This window comes from Ruditapes philippinarum, unplaced genomic scaffold (genome assembly GCF_026571515.1).
Source record: "Ruditapes philippinarum isolate M1 unplaced genomic scaffold, ASM2657151v2 ctg10453_1_1_1_1, whole genome shotgun sequence".
In the NCBI taxonomy this organism is placed as follows: domain Eukaryota; kingdom Metazoa; phylum Mollusca; class Bivalvia; order Venerida; family Veneridae; genus Ruditapes; species Ruditapes philippinarum.
In genome coordinates this window covers 20,561-43,333 of record NW_026857986.1, presented here as the reverse complement: position 1 = coordinate 43,333, position 22,773 = coordinate 20,561, and the positions used below count along the sequence as shown (strand labels likewise).

At 33.4% G+C, this 22,773-nt stretch overlaps 1 protein-coding gene across 1 annotated transcript in view; it reads right to left on the bottom strand.

Moving 5' to 3' along the window:
• The window catches only part of LOC132751679 (uncharacterized), a gene marked incomplete at its 3' end in the record, with an annotated part of 62,888 nt that extends 41,458 nt beyond the window's left edge, over positions 1–21,430 (bottom strand). The window contains 1 exon segment of the mRNA XM_060741897.1: positions 21,341–21,430. Coding sequence (XP_060597880.1) covers positions 21,341–21,430 — 90 coding nt within the window.
• Positions 21,431–22,773: the final 1,343 nt, after the last annotated feature.

Below are 22,773 nucleotides of genomic sequence, written 5' to 3'. Positions count from 1 at the left end.
ATGGAATTAACCAATGGTCTTTTACACAGGTTTTACCGTATCATCTCTGGCCAGCCTGTGTAGCCGCAACCGGATTCCGGCTAGCCGGAACAGCCGGAGTAGACGAAAATGAGTTCCCGCTGCTACAGCTGTTCCGGCTGTCTGGCTAACTTCATGAACATGTAAACATTTGCACAAACAAGTAAAGAATAAATAATAATTTGAGCAGAACACAGCTAATATTGTAATCTAGATTCAGTACCGCGAAGAACCATTATACTCTGTATGTTTCGATTAAATAAGGTTTTATTCAAGCACACTTACCATATACACGTGCTTTATTATTATTAATTCTTTCTCTTAAGTAAACGGACATTTTCTGTACGAAATTTGCTGTATTCATAGTTGTATTTTTACAATAGGTTAAGCTCTTAAATTTGGTTTGCAAATCATGGTCTTCAAACTACAGAATGGGGGTACAGATAAAAACTACAAACTTTGCATATCGCAAGAAGAAACCTGCAGCTACATGAATGTTACAAATAGCAGCGTTAGTGTGCATCATTTGTTTATTATTAAAGTTAGTAAATATTGTATGAAAAGTGTAATTTAATTACTATAACAGTGTAAAATGTCCTTTTAAATTTCTTAATTGCATATATTTTTTTCATGGTTTCAAATCAAATTACTCATTTTAGACCAATTTAAGTTAACCATTCTGCCCACGCTATTTTATAAACGTTTGTTGTATACACTACCTTTACAAACAAGAGGGCCATGATGGCCCTGAGGTCGCTCACCTGTATATAGGCCCCCCACCCCCCCCCCCCAACGTTGCAGGGCCAATTTAACCCAAGGGTTTTATTTGCACAAACTTGGTAGACACCCATAAGAAGATGTTTCATGCTAAACATCTAAGCTCTAGCTCATTGGGCTTTTTAAAAGAAGATTTTTTTAAAGTTTTTACTATACACATATAGTTAAAAACAATGACACCCCTGGGGTCGGGCCAGTTTTGACCCCAGGGCTTTTATTTGAACAAACTTTGTAGACACTTACTAGAAGATGTTTCATGCTTAATATCTAAACTCTATCTATTTGGGTTTTTTCAAAGAAGATTTTAAGTTTTTGCTATACACATATAAAGAAAATCAATGACCCCCCGGGCGGGGCCAATTTTGACCCCAGGTCTTTTATTTGAACAAACTTTGTAGACACTCACTAAAAGATGTTTCATGCTTAATATCTTAACTCTAGCTATTTGGGTTTTTTCAAAGAAGATTTTTAAATTTTTGCTATACACATATACGGAAAATCAATGACCCCCAGGGCGGTGCCAATTTTGACCCCAGGGCTTTTATTTGAACAAACTTGGTAGACACCTATTAGAACATGTTTGATGCTAAATATCTTAGCCAAAGCTCTTTGAGTTCTTTAAAAGAAGATTTTTTAAGTTTTTACTATATGCATATAGGGAAAATCAATGACCCCCCCGGGGCAGGGTCAACTTTGACCCCAGGGCTTTTATTTGAACAAACTTGGTAGACACTTATTAGAACATGTTTAATGCTAAATATCTTAGCTCTAACTCTTTTGGTTCTTTAAAAGAAGATTTTTTTAAGTTTTTACTATATACATATAGGGCAAATCAATGACCCCCCGGTGCGGGGCCAATTTTGACCCCAGGGCTTTTATTTGAACAAACTTGGTAGACACCCATTAGAACATGTTTCATGCTAAATATCTTAGCTCTAGTTCTTTGGGTTCTTTAAAAGAAGATTTTTTAAATTTTTACTATATGCATATAGGGAAAATCAATGACCCCCCGGGGCGGGCCCAATTTTGACCCCAGGGCTTTTATTTGAACAAACTTGGTAGACACTCACTAGAAGATGTTTCATGCCAAATATCTAAGCTCTAGCTCTTATGGTTTTTTAAAAGAAGATATTTAAAGTTTTTTCTTTCGGTTGCCATGGCAACCAGAGTTCTGCATGGAATTAAATTCTTTGAACAATTTTTAAAGGTGACCACCAAAGGAACATTCCTGTGAAGTTTGGATGAAATTGGCTTAGTGGTTTATGAGGGATGTCAATTAAAGTAAAAGTTTACGGACGGACGGACGGACGCCGGACGGACGGACGGACTCCGGACGAAAAGCGATCACAAAAGCTCACCATGTCACCTTGTGACAGGTGAGCTAAAAATCAGTCTAAAGTAATGACAAGTTAAATGTTGATGCTGCACATCAAAGACGCCGCCAAATGATGTGAACAGTCACAGGTAAAGTACATATCAGAATTGAGAATCGTACTCTTTTACAGTTTAACATCCGAAGCACTTATTAATTTTGTTCTCCATGTTCTTGGTATGTGTCTGAAATTCTGAAATGTTTGTCTGTTGCGACAAAAATTGAAACGTCTGGTCGAAGCAAAATAAATTGGATAACAAGTGAAATTTAAATGATTGGTAAACTTAAAATAAATTCAAGACAATATGTGCCTAGAATATGTCCATTTAAATATTGGTGCGAATTGCATGTTCGAATGATTGTGAGGACGAACTGGCTGTTAGTTTACAAATAGCGAAAATATGTCTGTAATATCAAATAATAGTTATGAACAAGGTTAGCTTTTAAAAAAGCTAGTAGCGACTCGCTTCGAAATTTATTTCCAGGGGCGTGTTTAAATGTAAAAATGACAGTTCTGTTAGCTGAAAAGACTTCAGCGAACATCAAAATAAAAGTGACATATAAAGTTAAGGAAGCCAGTTCTCTAAGTTTAACAAAGAGGAATATGAGTATATATGAAGATGTAAACAGATAGAATGAAGTCCCTATGTCTATGCACATTTACTATATGGCCTGTTGACCTTGACCAGAAAAAAATAGATAAATAGAATTCATAAAAATGTCTCTTTATACGAAGTTAAGTTGTAATATGTTATTAAGTATTGAAATAAGTGACAGGTACAAGTCCTAAAGTAAACACAAGTTGTCAATCAATTCAGCCAGAAAAGCAGGGATCCTATTAAAAATATCGGATCCCGGAAATTGACCAGTTCAAGAATATAGTTTTCAGAAAAGCCGGGATCATATTAAAAATTTAAGAGATCCCAGGAATTGGACAGTTCAAGAATATTGTTATCAGAAAAGCTGGAATCGTATATAGGGATCCCGGGATTTGACCAATTCAAGAATAAAGTCTTTGATTTTTCCAATTAATTAGGCATATAATTATAAGTATTGTGATTTTGTTAATAAATAGCTCTAAATATATCTATATCCTAAGTTAAATCAATTTAACTTTCATTACATACAATAAACAAGAAATATCTTTAAAAAAGATAATCGGCGTAAATTCAGTGCAAAATGTCTCATAGCTTTAGAATATTTTCAAAATTAATGATAATGACTGCAAAGGCCACAATCAGCTGACAACTTGTATTTTATTGTTAAATAATATTAACTTATATGTATCAGACCTTCATTTTGTAAAAGTACTTCTGTGCATAAAATGCTGCAATTATTAGGTCATGATAATAACACCAAAATCTTTTGTTGTTTATATCTTTTATTTATGAAAGAATACAAACTGTAATAAACAATCAATGGAACATATCAACTCTGAACTAAATACTATTTATAATGCCTTCTTATCTATCTGGCAATGAAAATGAATAATTGAAGACTAAAATCAAAAGTTAAACATAACACTGATTATCAAGTGAGACAGTTTCAGATTGTGGTAGTCAATTGGGGTGTATTTCGGTAAATTTACCTACCGGTGTAAACAAACGCCAAATAACTATGAATAATTTAATTTGTTATTATTACGCACAGAAAATAATACTTAAAGTTTTGCGATTCTTTATGATAATGTTGCATTTTAAATATATTAATTTTCGCAATTCATATCAGCTCTGGAGAATCTTTTTGTTGATCAAAAATACCGTTCATTTTCATAGAAAACAGAAAAGCTACGGCAAATAAAGTACGAGTGAGTAGTAATCGAATGTTTAAGTAAAGGCTGAAAAACAAAAAGTTGGGTTTGTTGTTAATATTATCAACAAAATAAATTGTACATGAAATCATATGTACTGTATATTTTTGTATTTTGATATATCTTTGTTTTGGTCATAACGTTGTGATATTTAGTTTACGATTGTATAAATATTTTTAATACAACTTTATTCTTAGAGACAAGTAAACTAAAGATTACGAATTTGTCCTTAAATTTCATAACAGCCAGTCTTTCCACCAATGAAAAACACCCTCTTTTAGCTGAAGATTTTGTAACTTACAATTTCATTTGTTAAAAATCTAGGTCAAAATCCATTTTAATACAGCTACGCCGAAAAAACTTAACGTTTAATGGCCTTTCATTACGGCAATAATCAACACAAATATAGTTTATTAGTTGTTTCCCTTATTATCTTATACGATCCCGGATCCCGGGCGTCCCGGATCCCGGCCAGTAAATACATACACTAAATACCGGAAAGGATGAAATGACCGGAAAAAAAGGAAAAAGAAAACAATGCACAGAACCAGATGTCGTTCATGTTAATTAACCAAACGAAAACTTACTACAGAGTAAACAGGACTGGTGAAATCGCTAAATCAAAGGTCAGTGTAAACATGATTTTCTGAAAAGAATCCATGAAAACAAACATTTTAATTATCAATATATCTTTGCGCTCAAAACAATACTTGCTGCTTTTTAAAAATGGCGTGAAAATTGAAGGTTTTTTGACGCTATATAAGATCAAATTTGATTGGCTAAATAATTTTGGATCCTAGCCCTGATAGATAAATTTTGTAGAAAGCTGGAAGCTAAGCTTCGATTAAATTTTTGGATTGATTCGGAGTTTTAGGTTGTTTCTCAGTAAAATCCTAACGTAATACCGGCTCGCCGTGGCGAGCCGGCATAAATATATATATACAAGTTTGCTTCTTTAAAAAGAAGCATGCGAGAGGTCTTTTTGCTGCTGTGGAAGATATGTTTAATTTGAAAATATTTGGAAATAAGACACAACGAATGGTTATAAATTACAATTATTTAACAAAATATAATTTATTATATAAATTGAATATATAGTATCATAATGAAAGTTTGTTTACACTTCATTTTTTAATGTTTTGAAAGATTATAATTATGCTGGAGAAATGGATTTTTCTCCTTGACGCATTAGGGATAATTTTTATACAAAGGGAACTAAATTTAAAATAAATGATATGTATATTAAAAGTAGTATCAAAATAAAAGTTTCTTGTAAAATTCAATAAGCAAATTTTCGGTTAATGTTTTGGTAAGTATATGAAAACATTTCATCTACATTTTCCAAAACGGGCATAAATTTAAGTATGTTTATCAGATAATTTTAAGTCCAGGATTTACATAAAAATGTTTTATATCATTTGATTGGAATAAACAGAATATAAAGCTGCATGCCTCTAACCACAATATTTTAAGAAAATCAAACGTGTGTCAAATTTGTACCACTTGCCCCAAAAAATCCCCGTTGCGTTACTTAGTCATACCAGTTCTAAAGAACTTTGTACACGCGGTACACGGTTCACTCGGTCGTATAATAGTGCATGGTGTTAATGTAGCTATAATGTTCACTGTTACTATTTATCGTTACTGTTACTATTTATCGGAACAAGATGTAGTAAAACGCTATTAAGAAAAAATACTGTAATCGATTTATATAGTTTAAAATTAAAACGGAATGAAACATCCACAACGTAAATAATATATTCCGATTTTTCTTTGTACCGATCGATTCGTTCACTTCGATGTTCCGTAACGTACCGGAAAACGGTGTTTAGCTAGGTTTTCGAAAAGGTCAATTTTTCGTTCAAGTTAAGTCGTATTTTGAAACGGAGCATGCGCAAAACAAATTTTGTAGACTGCTCCTAATGGTTTTAAGCTGTAAATGACATTCATTTACTACAATCAGATACGCAAAAATGGATGCCGCCAGCAATCAGTCTGAACACTGTGGATAGGTTGTTTCTCAGTAAAATCCTAACGTAATACCGGCTCGCCGTGGCGAGCCGGCATAAATATATATATATAATCAATTCTTTGTTACATATTGTTTACTTATTTATAAAAGATTATACTACTTGAATAAACAAAAAATTGCATATTCGCCTAGAATCTAGGTATTGTACCACAAAATGTTATAATTTAAAGATCACCATAGATAAGAAAATACAAACTGTGTCATATTTTAAATGATTGAAGTATTTTAGTCATTGAAAACTAGATACCGAATCATAATAAAAACTTGCTCACGTGTAAATATTTACTAGTTGGGATCGGTGTATAGCTTATTTAAGAGAATGACTTTATGTTTTGTTGTTGTTGTTGTTTTTTGTGTTTCTGTTTTCAAGTTTAACTCATTTTTTTCTGTGAAAGGTTGTTGCAAATAAATTTATGTTAAGAATATAAGTTCGTACTACATGTATATAGTTTCTCTAGGAATTCATTATGAAAATTAATTCATACTCTGGAATATATCATTTTTTATGGAAAAATATATTCATTTCAAGAGTTAAATGCATATCTGTAATATGTGTGTGAAATATAAATATCCACTGGTTACAATAAAGTTTAAAATATCTATTGAAATAAATTATGTAAATTAATTCATGATTCGAATATATACTTTTGTAAGAGGCAAATGTATCTTATGAAACTATTCTTCTTCTTTGTCTAGATATTTAGTGTATGTGGAGGAAATATTGTTTTTTTCAAAGGGTAAAAAATAAATATACCTAACATTAAGCATGTATGTTTGTATCAGTGTGGAAGAATATGTAAAATGAACTGACCTTGACTTTATCATTCGTGTTTTTTTGTGATATTTGAATGCAGTATGGAATTATTACTATTTCATTACAGACAAGATAAAAGGTGGTTCATCCTTAAAAAAGATATGTTTTACATTACTAAACCAGATTCCATTAGTAAAATAGTGCATCTTTAAATCTCACAGTATAGTTTATTTTAAAAGTCGATTTGCATTAAATGTAATATAACCATCACTTTTTTTCATAAACGCTCTTTAACGTTAACCAAACATATTGCATTTCATGTTTAAACCTAGAGATTAAATTGTATTTAATTTTTAAACCTAGAGATTAAATACCTCGTTACTATGGTTACTTAATTTTATTTCATACTTTTATACATGATATACAGGTAGACCGTAAATGATATTTCTCACGTTTAAACCATTTCGTTCAAACTGTAACTCAAAAGAAAGAGAACTGACTCACTGGACTGTTAAATAATTTTGTTATAAAATTATCCATTTAAAACAGTATTTCTTTAATTGTTATGCTTAAATGCAAAAAAAGCTGATAATTTATCTGCTACTATTTCATAACAAAGGTTAGCTGGAAATTCAAATAATATCAATACAAATTTTTTTTCATTCTCGATCAAATCCGAAAATTATCTCCCTATTCAAGTCAAGATGGTCACTTTATATGGCAGATCAAATGAGAAATGGTAATTAAGTACTCATTTGAGTCGTCTGTGTTTGGGGTTCACAGATATTAATAACGTCCCCCGCATTTCTCATTTCTTTTTACCATAAATGTTTAATGTAATCCAAGGTAAATGTTCATGCAGAACGTGAAACAACTTCGAAGAACCTGTATATGCCGCAATGACGGTATTAAAAGGCGAAGATTCCCGTACTGTTGCATGTGAAAACGTATTCCAGTACCATATTCCATTGCCCATATGATCACGTGGAAACGTATTCCAGTACCGTATTTTTTACCGATATCATGGAAACGTATACCCGTACCATTGCACGTGTGCACGTGTGCACATGGAAACGTATTCCCGTTTCGTATACACTTACCGTATGCTTTGAGCACTGTTTATCAGCCTACTTATTTATATTGAATTTGTTATATGTAACAAGAGACAGAGGAGGGAAAAATACCTTCAAAACTAACATTATGTAACCAATTTAATTTGTGCAAAGAATGTGCGTTCTACTTTTCATAATGATTTACACCCTTATTTTAAAAAAAAGTTAAAACAATGTTAAAATGTGCTGTGACTTTTAATTAGCGCAAGAGACACACTGGCAGAAAGGCCTAAAAATTGTTTGTTTCCACTGACATGAGTAAAAAATAGGGTAGGTAGGTCGGCTTATCTTTATTTAAATCTTTTTTTCCCGATCAATGTTATTAAAAAAACACCTTGACGGTTTCGGCATTAAAACATCTATAACTGTTGTTCCTAGGTAACACCAAAAGGTGGAGCCTCTGAAATTCTTAAAACAAGACTGTTGGACAGGTTCATAACAGAAGTGAACAATGTGTGGGTCAAAAACATAGCTCCCCAAAATATGATAAACTAGATCAACAAGGAAAGGCGGCGTCCAATGAACGCAGCCCCCACCCGACCCAGTAACAAGAGCAAGTGGCAAGGAGCCCAGTAGGACCCCAAACAAAAATAGGACAGGACACAAGGCAGAGCACGGGCAAGCAAACCACCACATAAGAATAGATAATTAATAAGTGATAGGGAACTAAAAGAAAACAAATAAATGATTGAATATTAGGCTCATAAAGTCAAAAGGCACAGGGGAAGGGGACATGTGACACGAGGAAGTGGGGAATAGATAAAAACTAGGAGCAAAGGGGAAGATACAAATAAAAAATAGGGTAATTTTTTATACGAGAAACATTTTCGGATTCCTGTGGACCGACATATCTATGAAAAACAAGAACATATTCAAAATATTTTTATCAAGAAATGGCAATCTATTATTTCAAGGACACAAAGCAGTTGTTAAACAAAAGAAAAAATACAATATTTTTTTAACATATGAAGAAGATTTATTTTGACATGCCATATAATTCTTAGTAGTGACCAAGTACTGGTCGTTATGCTGATCGTTGCCAGAATTTTGCCACATATATAGTCCTACATTTAGAAAAGGGAGACTTTTTTGGAGACAAGGAGAATTGCTACAAATTAAAATTTCTGAGAGATGGTGGTGGTGCTGGTAGTTTTTACTCCGGATCATGACAGTCACCCACATTGAATTAACCTGAGCACAGTTCAGCCACTGCATCTGTATGATTGTTGATGTTTCATTTAAAATATTCATTTTAATTAACCCAAAATAGATTAAAATAAAACAAATCTAGAGTGAGGGGTAAATTTATGCAAAGTCTGAAAAACATAAGGGTTAAAATCGATAATAAGCATTTCGCAATTTTGTTTAATTTTTAATAAAAAAATTGAACTGACAGTTTTTGTTGTTGTTTTATTCTCTTTTTCGTTCTTTAAAAAAAACTTTCACAAACAAAATATCGATTCAGTGTGAAACAAGAAAAACATTCTCTGTAAAGGCAGACTTCCCTAAGCTAGGGAATACTGGTACTCAAGTTGAGGAAACAATCAAAATTATTCATTATTTTAAAGCATTGATTTTTTCTTTTTCTGTTTGTTTGTTTGTTGACATAGTATTGAAAATATGTCATACTATTTAACAATCTGCTTTGATCAGTTCTTAAATTATTTTCTACATATTTCTACCTGTTCTCCTAGTATGAAACAATTATAATTAAATAAAAGAAAAAAAAATGAAAAATTTATATCTTTCCTTAAAAAAGTATTGATCATAGAGAAAATCGTCCGAAACTTTAAACTGGGTACGAAAAATATTAAGTACAAAACTGCAGATAAAAAGGAGACATACGATTTTTTTCAACACAAAAGGTGGCAGAAATTAATATAGTTTTATTTTCTAGCAAAAGCATGACAATGCATGTGTAAACAAATTGAATAATAGTAAACAAATTGAATAATAGGTAAACTTCTACGATGATTATCTGCTAAATTATTTCACGTACGGGAGTACTCTCCCTTCGGAACATATTTCACTTCCTGCTACTTTCGTTTAAAGGTGATTCCGCTTTGTCAGCCATGTTTGTTTTCACCAAGTGGGTCCAAAATGAAAGTAGGTCAAAATTCATATAACAACAAAGCCCACAATGTAAAATGATGAACCATTTAAAATTACACTTCCAGGTCAATGTTTTAAGGAAATAAAAATAATAACAATAAGAATATTTACATTGAATGTGCTACATTTCTAAAGACCAATACAATCTATTGCAAAGTTTTATGCACATTTCATGAATTGCAAAATCCAGTTTAAAGTCAGTTTAAGTGCAGAAATTAATTGGGTTGTTTTATGAACTCAATAAATTCCCTTTTGAAGTATCAAACATTTGCACTACTATTCTTCATGCATGTGTTTTGATATAGCACTAAATTTGCCATTTATAACGGCTAAAACTTTCACCAAAATGCACGGACCAAAATGCCCGGACTTTTCCAGACCACTCCCAATTTTAGTGGAATTTAAGGACTTTTCAAGGCCGGGAATGGTCATTTTAATATTCCAGGACCTTCCCGGACCCGTGGAAACCGTTTTAAGTATATTGGTTTCCAATCGGCATTTTATCTCTGTCTATCAACATCCGGAGATATCACCCGTTAACTTCCAACATCCGCTGAATTGCATCGCCGCGTTTCATTGGTTTTCCAATTTTATCGAACAATAAAAATAGGTTTAACGGACTTTGTTCAATTAGGCGGAGCGTGGATGACTTTGTCATTTTGGAAATTATCGCAGGTGTTTATCCAAATGAGGACGTCTTTGTTTTCGGCTTTCTAAGCAAAATGGGCACTATTTCACCCAAATTGTCTAAAAATCTGATCTCTGAGTCAAACAAAAAATGCAGCTTGTTTTGGCTAAAAATGATTATGGTCGGCGGCCAAAAAATTGGGGTCGGTCGGGACACCGGAAACAAACAACTTTTTTGTTACGCCTAACAAAGTTTATCAGAAGAACTCTAGGACATCTATAGAGTTAATAGGGGAACTTTAAGACATTTGAAAAATCGGGTATAAATTTGTAAGCAGGACCTTTATGTTTGCAAATTTCCATTATAATTTGGTCATAACTTATGGCTAGGAAGAAGATCACAAGTAATAGATCAATATGTTCAAATGAGCAAATTATTTTGAAATTTTACTCACAAAAACCAGATTTTATACAAAAGGCGATGGAAAATATGTACTTTAATCTTTTCCTTACACAAAACAAAATATGTAAGGCAATCTTTATATGGTCAAAGTTTAATTTAGCACCTATAAATCTCTTTTTAAAGATAAAAAATATCATTTTTGACGAGTGATTCGTCGATATATAGAAAAGATTTGCGAAGAAGTACGTAACGTTTTTTAGTTATCAGAAGAACGACTGAGAAAATATCAGAAGATCTCCATCCTTCATGTAACGGTTCTTCCCACGTTTTATGGAGGCCATGTTTTACAATGTTTTGTTTTTGTTAAAAAGGGACAAGCATACAAGGGACAAGACGTGAAATGGCTACTTGGTTCAAATTAACAGATCTGCTACCCAGTCATGGCTAACTAGTCGTGGAAAGTTATAAGGCTGTACGTATTTTTTCAACCGAGTGTGTCATAAACATTGCCTTGATAAATGGGCATTTCCAAAAAATATTGGAATATAACATACAAATCGACAAATCTGGACGAAATAAGGGGGGGGGGCGTTAAACATTTTGACTCGTTAGCCATCTTGAACAAATTCGCTCGCTTGAATAGTGTGAAACCACCTCTACCTGCCCCATGGTAAAGCTCTAATCATATTTCAAGGTTAAGTTTAAATCGATATAGTTTTCATTAAATTTACACGATATGATTAAAAATTATAAACTTATTAGTTCCATAAATTACAACACATGTCAAAACCAAAGATTTGCTACAATCCCATATACACTGTATCGACAAAGGGAGTCACGTGACCTGTATAAGATTAACATTCCCAGTGCCAAGCGTTCACGCTACAAATTTCTTTGCAGTCAAAAAATATGTGATTTACTGGCAAATAATGTTAAAGAACAGACTTTACAATAAGTTAATTATTATTAAACTTAAACTTTAAAAATAATTAGTAATGCAATTATACACAACAGATTAATTGCTTGTCAGCTGCTAAAATTTAAACAATTTTGTTACTTTATTAAAAGAGATTTTAGTGCAAAAATACAACCAATTATGTCAATACCCACTACATGCATGTAATTGCATAATGTTTTCATGTTGAAGGTCCTGTAAAAGTTAAATATAAAGAATTTAATATGATTACTTTTAAATAAGACCATTTCATTTTTGGAAAGAATTCGATGATGATCAACTATACAAAGTTATTAACATTATCAAGATTTGTTAATTAAGGGCGTTTCCTAGTAATATATTTTATTGAAACTTGAAGCATCTGCAATATCTATCAGTGTTCTCCTGGCGGGGAAATCTATATAAGAAAGTGTCATCATAAAAGTGATGAGACTCAAACAGCATCATTTGCTTGAGGGGATCGAGTGCATGTCGAGACTCAAGTTGACTTCAGAAGTGCTCAATTTGCTTTAACAGAAACTTTTCTTAGCTTTAACCCTAGACTTAATCTGAAATAGTTTAACATTGGGTTTTCAAATAAGTATTGTTCTTTCTTTTCTTTAGTCCTTGAACCACGTGTTCAAATAATACATGTATATATATCATACTTTTGTTGAAAAATACATGTTTTACTTATACTTATGAAATTAAAACTTTGATTAATTAAACAACCAATTGTTGGCCTTCATATTTAAAAGTTCACTATCAACCCCTACCATTATGTATAAACGAGGAACATTGTAATTTTTCTCAAACTTATTTCTATGAAAAAAATTACTAATTAGATTTTGTTTTCAAAAAAAATGACAGCAGTATCTGTAAGCTGTTCATAAACACGTGTACTGAACTTAAAGAGTAATGTCAGCTTCCCTTGCCAGAAGTTTCAAACTTATTCTTGTTTTAAGTACTTCGAATCAGATTTGGTGTCCTTTCAGATAAATCTAACCCATAATCATTATTTTCTAAGGTGTCACATATCAAATTTATATACCTGTGCACATCATGTGTAGGTCTGTAACCATCTGGGCATTACATTTTTAAAATACAAGCATGTTTTTTTTTTAAATAATTTATCAAAATTATTGGACAAAATATTGGACAAAAATGATAATTTATCATTAAACCCGTTTTGTACATATTACTTAGTATATATGTCTTGCATATCCACAGGTGCTTGTCCAGTCTTAGGGTCCATATAAAACAAATTGAAATAAAAACAAAAATGTGTCCATAGGACACGGGTGCCCCCACTGCGCCACTGTTCTGTCAATTTTATGACTTTAGGTCAAATATTTTTTGAAAACTAAAAATCTTTTACTAAGTAAAGGACAATAACTTTACAAAGACTGAATAAATCCAAAAGCAAACCCCAAGTTGCATAAGTACACATGCTGACCAACATTCTTGTAAACTTTCAGGCTTACAAGTGAAATACTTTTTGAGCTATGCATGAACAAGTTGAAAATTGCAAATTTATACTACTGTAAGTCAATGGCAATAACTTTAACAAAACTGAAAAAAATCTACATGCAAAGTCCAAGGTGCATAGCTTCACAGTGATGTGAATCATTATTCCTGTAATTTAGTGATGTTGATCATTATTCCTGTAAAGTTGGTTAATTCTAACTCAAGCACTCAAGGAACAAATAACAACATAATGAAACGGTTTTTTCTAAGTCAAGGGAAATTACTCTACAAATACTGGATAAATCAACAAGCGAAACCCCAGGTGCAAAACTAAATATGCTAAACAACCTTCCCGTAAAGTTTAATGACTCTGTGTCAAATCCTTTTGAGTTACATGCGACACAAGTTGAAAATTGCAAAAAAATTCTAAGTCAAGGGCAACAAGAGCACCGCTAGGCGGAGCATTATATGCCCGAAAGTGTTTTTTTAGTAAGGATGAAGCATTTGTAAGACATGGGAATTCGCTGTTCATCCTATAAAATTTTACAGCTGTAGGTTGATTAATACTAAAGTTATTTATAATGACCTTAACCTTTGACCTTGTGACCCCAAAATCATTAGGAGTCTTCTACCTTATATGGACAATCATCCTAAGAAGTTTGAATATTGTGTGCCAATTGGACCTTTGATTATGCTCTAGAAACTGTTTTCAGTATTAAGGTAAAAGTGACTTTGACCTTGTGACCCCAAAATCAATAGGGGTCTTCTACCCAATATGGCCAATCATCCTATGAAGTTTGAATATTGTGGGCCAAATGGAACTTACGTTATGCTCCGGAAATGGTTTTTGGTTTTAAGGTAATTGTGACCTTGACCTTTGACCTTGTGACCCCAAAATCAATAGGGGTCTTTTGCCCAATATGGACAATCATCCTATGAAGTTTGAATATTGTGGGCCAAATGTAACTTAAGTTAAGCTCCGGAAACTGTGTTCAGTTTTAAGGATATAGTGGCCTTGACCCTTGACATTTTGACCCCAAAATCAATAGGGGTCATCTACCCAATATGGACAATCATCCTATGAAGTTTGAACACTGTGGGCCAAATGGAACTTAAGTTATGCTCCGGAAACTGTTTCCAGTATCAAGGTAATAGTGACCTTGACCTTTGACCTTGTGACCCCAAAATCAATAGGGGTCTTCTACCAAATATGGCCAATTATCCTATGAAGTTTGAATATTGTGGGTCAATTGGAACTTAAGTTATGCTCCGGAAACTGTTTCCAGTATCAAGGTCATAGTGACCTTGACCTTTGACCTTTTGACCCCAAAATCAATAAGGGTCTTCTACCCACTATGGACAATCATCCTATCAAGTTTGAACATTGTGGGTCAATTGGAACTTAAGTTATGCTCCGGAAACTGTTTTCAGTATCAAGGTAATAGTGACCTTGACCTTTGACCTTTTGACCCCAAAATCAATAGGGGTCTTCAACCCAATATGGACAATCATCCTATGAAGTTTGAACATTGTGGGTCGAATGGAACTTAAGTTATGCTCCGGAAACTGTTTTCAGTTTAAGGTCATAGTGACCTTGACCTTTGACCTTTTGACCCCAAAATCAATAGGGGTCTTGTACCCAATATGGACAATCATCCTATGAAGTTTGAACATTGTGGGCCAAATGGAACTTAAGTTATGATCCGGAAACCAAATTGCTAACGGACGGACGGACGTACGGACGGACAGACAGACGGACGCCAGGGGGTATAACATAATATGCCCTTTCGGGCATATAATAACTCAAAACTATAAAAATGAATCCAGACAAAAATACCAAGGTTTACAACTACACAGTTTGATCAATATTCCTGTAAAGTTTCATGACTCTAGGTCAAATAATTTTTGAGTTACATGCGACACAAGTTGAAAATTGCAAAATTTTACTAAGTCAAGGCCAATAACTCTAAAAATAGCAAAAATAGCCAGACGAAAATACCCAGGTGCACAACTACACATGTTGATCAACATTCCTGTAAAGTTTCATGACTCTAGGTCAAATACTTTTTGAGTTACATGCGACACAAGTTGAAAATTGCAAAATTTTACTAAATCAAGGGCAATAAGTCTAAAAATGCTAAATAAATCCAGACGAAAATACCCAGGGGCACAACTACATATGCTGATCAACATTCCTGTAAAGTTTCATGACTCTAGGTCAAATACTTTTTGAGTTACGTGCGACACAAGTTGAAAATTGCAAAATTTTACTAAGTCAATGCCAATAACTCTAAAAATTACCCAGACGAAAATACCCAGGTGCACAACTACACATGCTGATCAACATTCCTGTAAAGTTTCATGACTCTTGGTCAAATACTTTTTGAGTTACATGCGACACAAGTTGAAAATTGCAAAATTTTACTAAGTCAAGGGCAATAACTCCAAATAATAGTAAAATATCCAGAAGAAAATACCCAGGTGCACAACTACACATGCTAATCAACATTCCTGTAAAGTTTCATGACTCTAGGTCAAATATTTTTTGAGTTACATGCGACACAAGTTGAAAATTGCAAAATTATACTAAGTCAAGGGCAATAACTCTAAAAATAGTAAAAATATCCAGACGAAAATACCCAGGTTCACAACTAAATTTGCTGATCAACATTCCTGTAGTTTCATGACTTTAGGTCAAATACTTTTTAAGTTACGTGCGACACAAAAGAGAACGGATGGACGGACGGAAGGACGGACGGAACCTTGGACGGACGGACGGACAAGGGTAAATTTAAATGCCCGCCAATAAAGTGGGGGCACAAAAAAACAACAACAAAAATAAAGCTATTACTATTCTGGGTTGAGTGAAAGAAAAAAAAGGGAAACATTTTTGTTCCCTATATACCATTACTATGAAAAAGTCACCTATAGTCGCCGTAACGCTATGTGGACCTTTACTAGGACACGCTTAGGAACAACCACAATATCCAGTTCTGTAACAATATAGTCTTTACACATCATGCATTACATTCTTCTTCTACCTAACATACAATCTTAAATAACCTACATTTAAACTCGGACACTCCAACTTGTTAAAATTTTGCAAAACAACAGTGATTATCGGCCATTTTGTCGAAAACGAAAGTACAAAACATATACCGTATTGTTCCGCTGTCCTGGTCCCTTACGACTACGCTCGCTGAACAATAGACAACAGTTACCAATAAATTGATTGTAACCGTTGTCTACTGTTCTGCGAACGTAGTCGTAGGAAACCAGGAGAGCGGGACAGTATGATGTAGGTTTTGTACTTTCGTTTTCGACAAAATGGCCGACCAACAGGTGCTCGTCCAGTCTTGGTGCCCATATAAAAAAAATGAAAAAACAAAAACAAAACAAAAACTATTCTGGGTTGAGTAAAAGAAAAAAAATATGATAAAAAAACGTTTTTTCACTATATACCATTACTACGAAAAGGTCACCTAGTCGCCGTAACGCTATGGAGCTTTTCTAAACAACCACAATGTCCAGTTCTGTAACAATACAGACTACTTTGCTAGTCTTTAGACATCATGCATTTAGAAAATAGTTAACATTCTTCTTCTACCTTTTATACAATCTTAAATGACTTACATTTAAACTCAGACACTCCAATTTGTTAAAATATTGCAAAATTCCGTTGATGGTCGGCAATTTTGAAGAAAACGAAAGTACAAAACCTACATCGTATTGTCCCGCTCTTCTGGTTTCCTACGACTACAGTAGCAATCAGTTTATTGGTAACTGTTTTCTAGTGTTCAGCGAGCGTAGTCATAAGGGACCAGGACAGCGGAAAATACGGTGATTGTTTTGTACTTTCGTTTTCGACAAAATGGCCGATAATCACTGTTGTTTTGCAAAATTTTAACAAGTTGGGAGTGTCCGAGTTTAAATGTAGGTTATTTAAGATTGTATGTAAGGTAGAAGAAGAATGTAATGCATGATGTGTAATACAGAACTGGACATTGTGGTTGTTCTACAACGTGTCCTAGTAAAGCTCCATAGCGTTACGGCGACTAGGTGACCTTTTCGTAGTAATGGTATATAGGGAAAAACATCTTCTTTTTTCTTTCACTCAACCCAGAATAGTTGGTGTTTGTTTTTTTTTTGCTTTTTTTTTTTAATTTCTTTTTTTTCATATAGGCACCAACACTGGTCGAGCACCTGTGGCATATCTTGTCATATTTGTATGTAATATTAAGTTTGGTAATGTGATATTACACTGAAAGTTGGCTCTTTTTGTGGAAAAAAACTTCAATATAACTTAGCCAAAATTGAGAAATTTAACATTCAATTTCATGGCACCATAGCCGTGATTCTCCTACGAATAGCCCAGCTTCACTACACTAAATTGTAGTCACATGACGGGCTTGTCGATCACATGTCATATCAATGTCTTGTTTTGACCCGGATAAAACAATTCCGTAATATATGAAATAACAAGATATCCCGTTCCATTTCCGAAGCTAAATGTCAATAAATAATCGTTTTAAAGCGACATTTCGATTACTTTTATCAGTTTATAAATGCGATTTTGAAATATGAGTATAACGACAGATTTTCTGTTATCCTCCAAGGACAGACTTTGTGAAAACAAACATGGCTGACAAAGCGGAATCACCTTAAGACAGACAGAAACCAGAAAAAAGTACAACACGTACCTATTTTAACAAAAATGCCGTCCACAAATAATCCACAAATAATCACATTCAAACAGTTTTGCAAATTATGTTTTCACTACAAAAAATAATTACATGTACATCTATTTTGATAACTAGCTATGCGTGATAAAGTACACATCCTGTTCGTATGAACAAGTTTAAAACTTTTAAAAACTGGGTTAAGATATGACACGCAACTGATCACGTGGCCACTGCTTGGTTGGCTGGTGCAGAAGATCTGTAATCTATGGAATGCCGGTAGGGACATGCCAATTTGCTTATTTGCCAATTGCTGAATTGCTTATTTGCTGATTGCCGATTTGCTTATTTGCCAATGGCTGATAGGCTTAACGACAAATTTGCTTATTTGCCAATTGCTGAATTGCTAATTTGCTTATTTGTTAACGGCTGGTTTACGTATTTGCTTATTTGCCAATTGCTAATTTGCTTTTTTGCAATAGAAATACTTTACACTGTGCCGGAAATATATGGAAAATCTGACTACAGACAGCCAGTTGAGTCAGATCTGTTAACTTTTACCAACAGTATTCTTGTAAATTCAGTGTTTTTCCAAGAATACTGTTGGTCAATGAATTAAGTTGCAGTGATGCCTACGCAGATATATGTCTACAACTGATGGCTGACATGTCCTTGAGAACACAGACTCTTGGGGGTCGGATCCTGTACCCCAACGTGATACGTGCCCCTGTAAACACTCTATCTAAAATATTTTAATATTTTAACACGAATTGGACATCGTTAAAACTGGTTTTCAAGCAATTTTTACATATACCGGTATGAAAAAATACCATATACCACCAAGTCTCAATAAAGTACTTAATGGTTTTATCGTTGTAACAAATGTCCAATTCGTATTTAAATAAATATTAAAATAGATTTGATATAGTGTTTACAGACGCGTATCACGTTAGGGGCAGGGTCTGACCCGCCAGCATCTGTGCTTGAGGATGCCTTATAATGTGTTGCAGCTATAGATCTGTTTGTGCAGCTTAAGTCAGAGATTGATGGCATAATAAACACTTGATTAGTCATATATAAGTGAAATTTATTGGGAAAAGATTGAAAATAAAAATAACTTGAAAACAAAACTATTTCTTATTTTATGGCATATAAAATGTCGTTATTCTCAGCAGATTTGTCACAGAGGGCCTCATTGTAGTGGTACAAACACATAGTATCACGAATGATACTTTTGGTGCATGCCTAACACGGGTGATTGTCTTTGCACTTAAGCAATAGGCTGCGTTTTTAGCTCTGTGAGATTTTGAGATCACTTATGTCTGTGTGTGCATCAACATTTTGCTTTGGTTCAATGTTTTTGAAATTTGGTCACACTTTTCCATTTCTTCGTGTTGTACATTTTACATGCTATCAGGTGACCATGACCATGATCATGACCTAGGGTATAATGGACAAAGCCTCTTTGAATATTGTGTATGCATGCTGCCTATTTAATGCTTATTTGAAGTTACAGTTAGATATAAGCAATAGTAACAGAGATATGACAGAAAAACAAAGGCTTCTCAGTACAATACATTGGTGACCTTGACATTAAGTATATAACGGGCACAGCTTCTTCATGTACCTTGTATCCATGCTTGTAACGCAAAGTTTATGCTAAGTTGCAGTAAGATGCATGAATCGGCAAAGTAATAGAGATATGACAGAAAAACAAGTTACCAAGAAAACCAATGCATTTGGGGTAGAATAGCATCCATATTCTCTGAATAGTGGAGCTAAAACTGAAACTCAAGATAATTAAAAAAACAACTGCTTTCTGAAACTGAATTTATTTTTTTCGAAATTGATTAAAATGTATCCATCTGTCTTTCTACCTATATTCTAGGTAATGATGGATTGATAATAATTGTCACAAATTATAATTAACAAAACTTTATAAACATAATAACATGATATAGGTTCATGAGCTTGAAATAAAGTCTACAAAGACTTGTTATTTTATATCAAACAAGAACTTCGCGATTCGGACGTGTCGCCTGACAATAGCATAAAAATTTATGTATATAAGCAAATAAGCAATTAGCAAATAAGCAAATTGGCAAATCAGCAAATTGGCAAATCAGCAATTAGCAAATAAGCAATTAAGTAGTTGGCAAATAAGCAAAGTGGCATGTCCCTACCGGCATTCCATAGTAATCATTATATATGAATCATTTACATCTCAGTTTTGTACGGTATGTGAATGTCTTTTGTACGGAAGCCCATTAGTCCCATTTTGTCTAAGGAGTTTTGTATTATGACTTATGTCAGATGTAAACTAAAAAAGGCGGCAAATCGACCAGTTTCATTACGTGCAGCCATTGCGGCGTACAGAAAGGGTACAAAAAGGTGAGAAAAGAAGACTTCTTTGGTAAGTGTTGAATTGTGAACAGTTTTACATAATTATATTGTTAATGAAATGACAACTACTGTACAGGCTTGAAAAAGGATGTTTAAACGAGACGCCTGACTTTGTGAAATACTTTACTTTGTAAACGCAACTTCATCTGTTTCATTTTTTCCAAAACTTAATGACATTATTGTATGCATAACAACTTGGAACTTCGTTTCCATTGATGCCTTGTTAGAGTTATGCCGTTTTTAACTTCTTTTTAAAGCATTAAGTAATTTTAAGTGTTTAGGGCCTGTGTTTGGTGCTCTTGTTCTTTAAACAGACATCTTATTACTTATATCCCGCTCGGTTAGCTTGTGGAGAAGATATAAGTACTGGTACAGAATCCAGGGACACTGGTTCTATGACTGAAATACTGTGCAATTGCCCTTAACTACAACAAAACAAAAATCCTAAATTCTTAGTAGAATATTTCTTATCTAGTCATAATTAAATACTTCGGTTTAGCTACATCTTAATGAGGATACAACCTAATTGGCTTCCTTAGCAACAAGATATCTATATATTATACCATCATACCAACAAAGTAGCCGATATTGCTCTATGCAAACCAAACTCCGTCTACGTTCAAGCTTCATCTTCTAGCAACTATGACTTCATTAAAACAAAAACGAAACTACTACAAATTTCATAAGATACATTATATACAGTTAAGTATATCACAAAATTAGGCGTCTCGTTAAAACATTCTTTTTCAAGCCTGTACAGTAGTTGTCATTTCATAAACAATATAATTATGTAAAACTGTTAACAATTCAACACTTACCAAAGAAGTCTTCTTTTCTCACCTTTTTACCCTTTCTGTACGCCGCAATGGCTGCACGTAATGAAACTGGTCTATTTGCCGCCTTTTTTAGTTTACATCTGACAGAAGTCATAATACATAAGTCATCAGTCATAAGACAAAACTCCTAAGACAAAATGGCTCTAATGGGCTTCCGTAGAAAACAAATACGTGTTATTATTCAACCATGGCGACAATGACGCGGATGTGAAACCGAAACCCGTGACCTTTTTAAGCATTGTGCATTAAACAAAATTCAAAACTCAGACAATCATCTCATACTTAAAATTGTTGAAACTAAATGACATACCAGGAAAACTGAACTTCCAGCTCTCTGTTCAATCAATTTCTTAATTTATCAGTAACATTAAATCTTATGATACATAATATAACGATAACCAGACACGAATCGTATATGTAACTTTTGCCAACAGTTTAATAATGCTAATGTAATTGATTGTGAATACCATGCCTTTTTTAAATGTGTTAAATATGATAATGTTAGACAAATGTATTCATTTAGCTGGTATATACATGGAACAGAACTTCAAGATTTCTATGCTCTTTTGTCTTCTCAAAACCCTGACATTGTTAAAAATACATCTATTTACATCTATCAACTTATGAATATAATTAATGATACTTAAGTTTCACAATATACAACTACTTGACATTTTGTTATATCTTATACCTTATGATGTATTTTGGGCCGGAGGCCTTTATTTACAAATAATTGATATGAGTTGAGTTGAGTTGAGTTGAATCGGAAATGGATAAAGTGTATGCATGACATGTCTAAAGTGTTTTCTTACGCTACACTTTAATCTCAGTAAATAATTGCTCCTAAAGCATAGACCCATCACCTAAAATAGTCTAATACTCACGGGGGGAATCACGTGACTTTGTATAGTAATACCCACGAGAAAATGGCTACTGCTGAGCCCCGGTAAGTACCTTATTATGTTAAATTAAGGTGACAAACGTTTCTTAAATCAAAACAAAACCTAGCGTATCATATGCGCGGTAATTTTCTTCAAATGACAATACAAAGTGCATTATCCTACGTTTTGTGGTTTTTGAGAACATTGTTTGAATTGTGTGAAAATTGCACATTCAACGATAGTAATTCGCACGAAGCGATATAATTTGGTACCAAAATCAATGAAAATAAGCCTTATTTTTGCACTTAAGACCCCAAATCAATAATTTTATTGACATCTCTTATCCCAGAAGTCCATATAAAAATATTTTCGAAGGTCTGTAGCCTACAAATGTTCTTTGCAAGTGAATAGTAAGTAAAACGAACAATTTCTAGATAGTAAGTTGCACGAAAACAAAATAGTAAGTTTCACGCACAGTTTCCCTTAGCATACATATACATCAAAAGAAAGTTAAAGTTCATATGTAAAGAGATAGAAAATGCTTATTTTAATTATT